This window comes from Amblyomma mixtum, chromosome 5, assembly GCF_055824585.1.
Source record: "Amblyomma mixtum isolate Tamu chromosome 5, ASM5582458v1, whole genome shotgun sequence".
In the NCBI taxonomy this organism is placed as follows: domain Eukaryota; kingdom Metazoa; phylum Arthropoda; class Arachnida; order Ixodida; family Ixodidae; genus Amblyomma; species Amblyomma mixtum.
Window position 1 is genome coordinate 114347760 of NC_143016.1, and position 10365 is coordinate 114358124.

The following is a 10365-nucleotide window of genomic DNA, read 5'->3' on the forward strand; positions in this document are numbered from 1 at the left end:
TTTCACTCCAAGTGCACGGCTAGTTGAAAGAGTGTTGTTACACGCAACCACGCTCGATAGTTTTTCTGAACATACTTTTTCCGAATTGTAAAATATAACCTCATTCAAGATATGTAAAGGTTGCTTAGAGTCAGGGTTTGCGATTTTTTTTTTATTTTCCAGTACGACAGGGTCCGGGGTCGGATTCAACGGTGTCGCCTCCAGCAGGAGGGTTCAGGCCGTTCACTAACGCGTATTTCTACCCTGCCAGAATTATCCTGGAATTACGCCGCGCAGCTTCTTACTAAGGCACAAAAACAGAAGAAAAATCAAGCGTATTCATTTGCTGCAGTATTTTTTTTTCTAGGACAGCACTACAACAGCAGCGTTGGGTTACTGCCGTTGGTAGATGATGACGACGAAGAGCCTGTCTCAGGGTGTCGGGGGGGAAGAGCGGCGCTGAAGAAGGGAGCACTGAAGCGCAGCTCCCGCCATGACAGCGACTCCCCAGTGAAGTGTCCTCGTGGTAAATACTTCTCGAGTGACATGCAGAGCACGGGCCGGCAGCATGATGTTTGCGCTGAGGTGGACCTGCAGCTTCAAAGGTCAGCTGCTCCTGTGGCACTTGAGTTCACGGATTTTAAGCTGAGCGAGGTAACGCACCCTCAGCTAAATCATTCTGTGACATCCATCGAAACAGAGTCCATAGAACCACTAGACGACACCGCCCTGCTGGAAAGTTCTTCAGTAACAGTGGATGGAAGCCAGCCACTAACAGTGCCTCATCAGAACAATGAGTCAACCATGCTGGTCGCGTCGCCGCAGGCGTCACCTCGCTCTGGTTCGGACGAGACGGACGATGCCAGCTTACCAAGGGACACTCATGGCGATTCGGTGAGCAACCCACCCCGTCAAGAGAACGAGAAATGTTATCTCGTTGAAAGCGGAGACGCACCTGAACTATTCGAGACGGACAGCACGCAATCGTCCACATGGAGCGCTCCGTGGTCGCGGCACCTACTGGGCTTGGACTCGTTCGGTCGCTCCTACTGGCCCGGAAATTCACCGCAAATCAACGTCTTCTTCACCAGGAGCAACTGGCCCGGCAACGAGTTCCCCTGGGTCGGCAGGCAGTGGGGTTCACCTGTGCCGCCGGTTTTCATGGCACCCGAAGACAGCAGTGTGTACCTCTACGGGCAACTTCTTCGCGAGCGTTACTCGTCATTTGGAAACGGGAAGAAGAAGTCTACGGCCTGTCTCGGTGCATTCATTTTCATGGTGTCCATGTTTTGTGTGTGGATGTTCTACGTTGTCGGCGAGTACCGAGCGCCAGCGGTAGGTCCTGCACCAAACGCATTCTACGGCCCTCAGCCGGCTCCTTTCGACCATGTCAACGGCGTAGGCATTTCCGGACCGCGTGTCCCTATCGACGAGGCTCGAGCAGCTGAAATCGGACGTGACGTCGAACGGCTTTCATCTGACGATAATTCGGCGGATGCGACCCGGCTCCGGCAGGGAAAACCGGAGCGAAGTACGGACGAGAAAGGAATCGTACATCGGCTGGACAAGAAAGAAGGCGCACGGAGCCCTGAGCAACAAGGGAACTAGACGAGCCGGGCGTCTGACACTGGCGATCAGCTTGCCGGCTATGGTGGCGGGTAATTTCGCTGCTACAAATGCTATGGCAGGGGCATTGAATGCCAGACTGCACCTCAAAAAGCAAATAAATGCATGGAAGATGCATGTTTTCAGTATGATGGTAGGCTGGCTTGCCGGAGTGAGTGATGAATACTCAGCGGTTTGGTAACCGTTAAACTAACACCATAGCAGTTTGGTAGCGTGTTGGTCAAGTGCAAATTATACGTTTAGAAAAAAATTGCTGCTGGTGATGTTTCTTAAATTAACAGTTCTCGAAATACACCGGCCGCATTTCAGCAGCGATCGAAAACGCGATGTCATTACCTAATTGCGTTGGAGGAAGTAGTGCGCGTTCAGTTCCAATTTCTTGGCCGAGGATCGTAATTCAGCGGCATCTTCAGTGTCAGGAGCTTAGATATGAAACTGTCATGCACTACGCTTTTCGCTTTACTAGGTTGTTGTTGACGACGTATTGAATGTGATTGTATTGGCCAGACCGAGCAGCGCTTCCTCTATTTTTGTAATGTCTCTTCAAAAAGCTGTTCATGCCCCGGACAGAGTGCGATGCTTAAGTTCGCAAGACATCTTATGCAGGTTCTTCATTTCGTAATCTCCCATTTCCTTTACTCTTGTGGGGTCGGCGCATTTGGAAATAGAAGAATGCTTGACGGTATGGCACCGACGCTGTCTGCGTCTCTTCACCTGCGTTGAAGTAGGCATTAATTTTTTTTCTTTTGTGCATTCAAATTATCCTAGAGAGCTGGTAAATACGAGTAGAGCTTTTGATCAACCAATAAGCAATTATATTTACATTGATCTCTGCAGAACACCACAGCACGGCGTTTTGCCCCACACATAGCCACCGATTAAAATAATAATCTCTTAATTACCCGAGGCGTGAAAACTCTTAAATTTTTCTTATTGCATGACCATTAAACAATTATCCTGCTTAAATGCTTGCGGTTATCTAGACTGCCAGGTTGACTGAGCTGCGCAGTTTTGAAAAATGCGGCCCTGTAATTTCGCGCCTTTTCGACTGATTTTTTGTTAACAATGGTTCACTTCGGAATTTTTTCCTCTGCTTAATTGCAACCAATCTTGTCAACCTGAAAGCCATTAGTAGCAGACATGTGTGGAATCAGACCATCGAAGTATGAAAGTAATTTGTTTGCTAATTGAGAAGTTAGCGGGCACTAAGTAACAAAGTGTCGCGTTTTGCCCCAATCTCCCCTAATGTGAAGGCGATACAGCTGACGGTCCCTCCAGGTAAAGAAGATGATTCCAAGAGAGAGCAAGAGTAGCAGAGGGCGTCAGAGAGTCAGGTGGATGACCAAGATCAGGAAGATTTAGGAGATTACGTGGCAGCAGCTAGCTCAGGACACGATTACTTAGAAGTATATGGTAGAGGCCTGTATTCTGTCGACGAGTTAGGCTAATAATGATGATGAATATGTAAGAAAAAAAATAAAGTGCTTTCTGCATGCTGCACCCAGATAAAGACTCTACTAACCATTGGCGAAAGTCCGTTGTTTTTCAAGTTCATGAACGAAATTAGAGAGCTATAGTAATGATTACGATGAATATTTTGTTCAATAAAGAGCTTTGTGCCTTAGTTGTTTGCTGGATCCGGTGAACTAGTTGTCACAGGCCCTGAGCTTGAGCTGTGCAGCGCGGCCTGGCACTACTCACGCTTTGAGTTTGGCATTTTCAAGGTTTCCTGCATGCTTCGGTACGTTCCTGAATTCATGTCCTTAGGACAGGCTCCATTGTAACGGTTTAACTGCGTTCAGAGCCGAGTTCTTGGTACGCCGTTCTACGGAGAACATGCCTTCCTGTGGTGCTTCGGGGTAGCCGCTTGAGCTGGCCGGTGAGATGGGCTTTGATGTGCTTCGAAGACGCCGCCAGGAGCCATGACCTTCTGGAAGTCGTTTAGGAGAGGGGCCTAAAGCCCCTCGAACTATTGGAGATAAAAGTTTTACAGTCCAAATTGCCTTATAACATATCCCCAAATTTTAAGAAGCCTGGCCATAAAGCCGTGCCTAAAAAAATTCAAATAAATAAAAAAAGAAACGTACTTAGGTAGGCAAAATCGGTGGGTTTGTCGCAAACTCTGCACTGATCCTTCACTTGTAGCAAACCTTAAATAGAGAGCAGACTTAAAGGCGCACCAATGTCCTGAGGTTGTCGAGCAGGATTGCGAGAGATTAAAACATTTACATTTACAAAGTGGAAAGCACATTCCACAAGTCGTCCAGCTTGGTAGATTTCGCAAGCAAAATGCGTGCGTCGACACCAATTTTTGGGAGTGGATCCCCGAGGCTACACCATTCACTTCGATGGCAACCCGTCCCTTTTGGCAAGATGATCACGAGTTTCAATCGACTAACGGGAAGGTTTTAAAATCCGACCTTCTCGGAGATAAATCCATCTCTTGCTTCAAGGCAAGCATCGACATATTCAGAGAGAGAGAGCCAGAGTCCATTTTTACTGAAAAAAAAAGTCACAAGCACACCTATATACCTTTTGTGTTTGCAGTGCGATAGCATTAGAAGCTGTTAATGCCGTTACCGAATGTGCCGTAACTTCCGATGTGATGAAGACACTTCGATCCAGACAATGGGTGAAGTTTATGACCTACGACACACTTCCCGATCAGTCTTTTAATGCTATCGCATTAGTAATTGGACGAAGTTGTCCTTAGTGTTCTTTAAAGCACCTCTTCTTTTCGGTGCTCACAAAGCTTGAACTTTTGGTCATAGTATCAGGCTCTTGCATGAGTTTGATATGTTGCTCTTTCAAACTGTCCTTCCCAGCCTGCGTATGTTAGATAAGGCTCCTAAAAGGCGGTCACGCGTATGTTAACTCTGATGAAGGCGAGTCGCCTCTGTGCATCTTGCATCAAACGGCTAAGTTCAAGATGGTATGACCCCGCCGCGGTGGCTCAGTGGTTACGGCGCTCGGCTGCTGACCCGAAAGATGCGGGTTCGATCCCGGCCGCGGCGGCTGAATTTCAATGGAGGCGAAATTCTAGAGGCCCGTGTACTGTGCGATGTCAGTGCTCGTTAAAGAACCCCAGGTGTTCGAAATTTCCGAAGCCCTTCACTACGGCGTCCCTCATAGCCCGAGTCGCTTTGGGACGTTAAACCCCAATAAACCAAATCAAACCATCAAGATGGTATGCAGCAGTTTGGGCACCCGATGCAACTAGACGACTAGATTAGTAGTACGGGCTGGACTTTCAGGTTTTCTGTGAAATCTTAGTGCCTCATCTAGAAGCCTTGTCCTTAGCGCTCTTCAACAAGTTTGCGCGTCATTACTTTATTATATGCTCCCGCTTGCCAGCACTCCCAGTGAGGTCCTTAATCATCCGTCGTAAGACCCGAAGATTCACCCATAGGCGTGCGCTTTTTGTGGCTTGTGGTTGCTTTCCTGGAAAGATGGGTGGTACGCATGCGCGTAGCGCTGTCTTCCTGGCCAGGTGGCAGGTTTCCGGCGCGGTGTGCATCTCGGGCCCTCTCCCTGTCTGACGGACCAGGCAGGCCGAAGGGTGGCGGGTTTCGGAAGCCGGGATCCGGCAGCAGCACGATGCGCGGCGTGGTACGGTCCAAACCTCGACGCCCGGAGGTACTGAGAATGCGTGATCCGAAGACAACCATCACGAAGAGCATTCCCACGAGGAGAATGAACAGGTTGGCCAAGAGCCACTGCCACCAGCTGAGACCCTTTGGGCTGCGATTGCCAGCCGCCCTGCTCCATTCACCCTGCGTGCAGAAATTGTAAGAGAATTAATACGGAATTCGTGCATAAATGAAGCGGTGCAAGCATCCGTCGCTTTTTGCAGTGCTGGGCTGTTTATAGGTGCCCCTTCTAACACCATTGTAGCTGTAGAAAGCACGACATACACGCATGCGCCTATAAAAGCCAGTCGGAGTTCCATTCTAGGGTGACAACTTATCTGTAGTAAAACCTTGGTTCGTTATGCCTTAATGTAGAATTTCCGTACCAGACTTTTACCCATTTCGGCACCAGTACATCGTGGTTACCGCTTATCCTACTCTTGTAAATGCAAGTGAGTGTTACTGACGTCGCTCGCGCTTTGCACTGGAGGCAGGTGAAAAGCATGCGAAGTCGGCGCACATGTCTTGTCAAGAGTCATGTGCAATATTCCCAGACAAAAATTTGAAAATTTGAAAATTGTAAGATACTCTATGGAAATATTGAAGCTAATGGTCCATTCTGATATATAGCAAAATTATTCTTTTAAAATGTTTCCATCGATCACATCGAGCTGTTAAAACTGCCATAGAAAACCAATGGGAAACGCTTTTGACAATAACAAAAATGGGAATAGAAAAAAATTCAAGGCTACCGTCGGGGGATCTGCGGATATATTGGTTGTTATAGTGAAATCTTACATTACGTTAGAAAAGTGCGTTCATCAACGGTTTCCCGCTACAAAATGCTTTTGTCCAGAATTGTTGGGTATGTAATCCTCCACCGAATCTGCGTTCTAGGAATTATGATGACCTTGACCAAAAACAACGAGATGCCTTGATGAGTGTACCTGAGACCCTTCTTCGTCCGAAGGAAAGAAGGCACCGGCCAATGGTAGAGGCTGGTTCCCGCCAGCTAAATTCGGAAACGGCCCGTGGGTTTGGTAGGGCAGGTTCAAAACGGCTGTCCTGACAACGCCATCCGGCGGCAGCTGGTCGGGCGCTGCCGCCTTCACGGGCAAACGCGGCACCGGCACGGGTCGGACGACGAGCCTGGCTCCAGGTGCGGGCGCCACGGTCGCATGCTGGGACAGCTGCGATGGACGCCTGCGGCGCTCGTAGGAGTCGACGCTCCAAGCAGGCGGAACGCCGTGCTGCGTACCGCGTCGTGCCGACGAAGGCGGGGCTGGAAGCCTTACAGACGGGCCATAATCACTCTGGTCCTGTATCTGCGAGCTTGTACTCTCGGAAGTATTCATGTCGTTGCTGGGATCTCGAAGAAATGGCGGACCCTGCTTCATTCTTGTCGTTGTTGTTGTTGACTCATTTTTGTTTTTGTTGTTGCTGCCTTAATGACATGGCACATACCCATGACGGGGGATAGGCCAGGATTCAGTGAGGAGAGCCAAAAGAAGAAGGTAAATTGATGCCAAGTTTTACTTTAGGTAAGAAATCAAAATATTAAAGCGGAAATTAAAAAAAAATCTTGTTAACGCCTCTTCGTCATCCTATTCTTCTTCCTCGATTCTCCTTCCTGCTTTGTCGCAAAACAAAATTCCAAAACTTTCAGACCAGCTGGATTCTTATCTCGGGAGAGAACTGCTTCTACTGATCTTAAGAAAGAAAATAACGAATAAGACTTGAGCAACTGAATAAAATATATCCACTTAAATATTTGCCCTTCCACAGCGAATTAATATATGAGCTCATGGACGGAAAATTTCACAACTGAGTGACTAAGTGGGACCGCGACAAAGAAGTAGCACATTCTCCCATTATTTTTGTGCAACAAGAGATGAACACTACGAACGTGAACACTTGAATGAAGGCCTATTCTTCTTCGATCATCAGCTAGGGCCATTGGTACGTCACACCGATATACCAAAACGTAGTGACCCAGTATCATGAGTAGTAGCCGTTATCCTTTTTGCGACAATACTTAGAGTAGCGGGACGAAATCGCGAGTATCTTTATATGTTCTATGATTCTATTGACTTTTAGATTAATTGTTCCGTTTGACACAGAATAACACGCCTCCTTCATTGGTATGGACAGGGGCTGGTGGGGTTCTTCCCTGCCGCTTCTTGACAATAGCCTCAAACTTCGAAGAAGAATATTGGGATTCATTTGAGCTGTCTCTGTGCCGTGACGTAGCACATTTACTTCTAGCGCGCTACTAGCGAATGTGCACAATCACTACATTCAAAATTGTTTTGCTATATTTGAAACTATTGAGTAAGATGCTACTGATAACTCTGCTCGTCGCATTAGTGAACTAGTCCCCTAAACATTACTCATGTCCTCTTCAACTTGCCAGTGAGCTGGCATGAGTTCCGGCGGTTACCAAAAACTGAAACTATACTTCGTAAATTACGCCCGACGCGACACGTTGGCTATGAGAGACGCTGTAGTGGACCGTTGTGGATCACTTTAGACCACCTGGTGATCGTTAACGTCAATGACATGGCACAGCACAAAGAAACCTTTTGCGTTTCATCTCCACCGAAACGCAGCTGCCGTGGTCGGGGCTGATAAAATTTACGAGTAATGAAATAAAATTCGAGCGCCGTAACCCCTGAGTCACCGCGATCGGAAACGAAATCAAATAAATCAAATGAGGTCATCCGTATTCAGTTTATTTCTGAGCGCACAACTGCAACTGGGCAGTGTGAAAAAGCACCATTTTATTTAAGATTGCTACAGTAGCTGCTGTAAATAGTGCAATGGCAGGCGTACATACGTACATAGGAGGATATAATGGCTTGCACAGTTCTACTAGGAGTCAGTCTGGCCAGTGGCGTAGCCAGAAATATTTTTCAGGGGGTAAAAGAATAGAAAGAAAGAGAGCCTGCGCCTAAATAATATCTTAGTAATTTTTCTGTTGTAATAAAGCTGAAGGCTTAGTGTTTCGTTCACTGTTATATCTACACAAAAATAGGAGTGCACACAGAATTCCGAGGACTTGATTCGTAAAGAACACTTGTTTTCTAATGACAAAAAAACACGTACGAGAAATCGCGGCTATTTAAAACATTTTCACATAACATACAACGACACAAAAGGTTCTGCTTTACAACAAAGTCAGAAACTAAGAACGAATGGCATTTGTCAGAACTTCTATTCATGCATGGGAACCTGCGTCCGGCCGCAGAAGCGCTTTAAAAAAAGGCACTTTTTATTTTCGCGATAGTTAAGATAATCTGAGGACAATGCAAAGGATAAAAGAGTAGGACGACGCGAAAAGGTATGTTAGTTAGGTGAACTGTGTCTACAATTAAAAGGAGTGCCTTACGTCTTGCGGTGGCGAAGAGTGCCTCTTTTCTGCAATAACTTCCGCTTCGTGCTATAGAGCTGCGACAACAGTTTCTTCTGGCCGGCCGCGGCGGTTGAATTTCTTTGGAGGAGAAATTCTAGAGGCCCGTGTGCTGTGCGATGTCAGTGCACGTTAAAGAACCCCAGGTGGTCGAAATTTCCGGAGCCCTCCACTACGGCGTCTCTCATAGCCTTAGTCGCTTTGGGACGTTAAACCCCATAAACCAAACCAAACCAGTTTCTTCTGGAGGGCGGAGGCTTCACACAGCGAGGCTGCAGGCAGACGCCTGCATTTTCGCCTTGTGACACTGGTACTGCTTCCGGAGCGAAAACGTCAAAAGCTCACCACTCAAGAGACACTTCACGGCTAAGAGTGTTCCGGCAGTCGCGCCGTGCACGCCAGTCAACGCGAAAAGTATTGCGTGTTACTTAATAAGCCAAATTTGTGCATTTTTGCGCTCTTCTGAGCACACTATGGTCATGTATCGATAAATGCGCATTGTAGCTTTCCCGTGCCTTCCTCTTCTGTGCCTTTTTGCCCTTCCATAGCTGCGCAGAAACGAGGTAAGCTACCCTTGTTTTACATGGGCACAAAACACCATAGATGTAAACAGCCGCGTGGTCCCAGTGGTCTGCATGAGCAGGCAGAACTGCTTGTCCATTTGTAGACTAGGCGCTACTGATGCCAACGCCGCCACATCTTCGTGGCCTGGTTGTGTGGAGGAGGATTTTCACATTCTGACATGCCTTCTTGAAGGTACATATGTGTTTCCGATGCGTCGAAAAGTTTAAAACGTAGTTCAGATACTTTAACAATGCGTGGTCTACCGGGTGCATGCTCTGTATAGGCACCTCTAGCCTGGCTGCCTACAACCCTCACGTGGGTACGCGCCATTTGAGGACGAATGAAGAAGAAGAAGAAGCGGTGCAAGTTCAGCAAGGACGCCATTGCGAACGGGCTGCAAGAAATCTGCCACCAACGTCCGCTATTGCCTGTTCCGTGCTGCCTTTTTTGCCGCAAGAGCTGCGAGACCTTCCGCCTTTCAAGATGCGGAGCTCAGCAATGCTCCCTTCGGTCTCGGAGGGCAGTAGGCGGAGCAGCAGCGGAAGGCAGAGCTTCAACATCAGTGCAAGGCCCTCGACGGTACGCAGTGCTAGTTTTCTGCAGCGTTCAAATATTCAGTGCCTTAAGGTCGCTACGGTGTTTTAAGCTTTCTCCATTCCTAACAGCGCGACAGAAATAAAAACAGGGCATAAAATATTTGGGGGTGCAAATTGGGGGTGCAATACCCGTCGTGCTGGTCGAGATGTTTTGGACTTCCGCTATCTAGAATAAGGTTGAGAGGTGGCATTGCGGCCGCGGCGGCAGCACTTCGATGAAGGGAAAATGCCAAAACGCCTGCGTGCTGTGTGACGTCACTACACGTTAGCTAACCAGGCTGGTCGAAATTAATCCGGAGTTTTCCACTACGGTGTTTCTCATCGGCCATCTGCAACTTCTGGATGCTAAACCCCGCATATCAAGAGAGTGCAAGTGGCAATGGGTTGCGCCGCTCTTGTGGGAAAGAAGCAGTACCATCTTGCCCCTCCGACGTAGGACACCTCTGTAGTCGCACTCCGTCCCTTAAGAAAAGCACAACTTGGCATTACTTAGAGTACTCCGTTAATCAAAGCACAGCGCAAGAAGGCGACAAGAAAGACACATACAGGACACACAGGCGTT

At 47.9% G+C, this 10365-nt stretch overlaps 1 protein-coding gene across 1 annotated transcript; it reads right to left on the reverse strand.

The window, feature by feature from the left end:
- Positions 1 to 4976: 4976 nt before the first annotated feature.
- On the reverse strand, positions 4977 to 6589 carry LOC149343394 (uncharacterized). Its single transcript, XM_089542383.1, has 2 exons — positions 6182 to 6589; positions 4977 to 5378 (listed from the first exon to the last, which is right to left on the reverse strand). The coding sequence occupies exons 1-2, from the start codon at positions 6587 to 6589 to the stop codon at positions 4977 to 4979; spliced, it is 810 nt and encodes a 269-aa protein (XP_089398509.1).
- Between the last annotated feature and the right edge of the window lie 3776 nt (positions 6590 to 10365).

Bases quoted from the DNA above. Each gene is read 5' to 3' on its own strand.
- LOC149343394 (XM_089542383.1), bottom strand. From the start codon at position 6,589: ATGAATACTTCCGAGAGTACAAGCTCGCAGATACAGGACCAGAGTGAT. The intron at 5,379-6,181 runs GTACACTCATCA...TTCTGCACGCAG, and splicing joins CGGACGAAGAAGGGTCTCAG to GGTGAATGGAGCAGGGCGGC.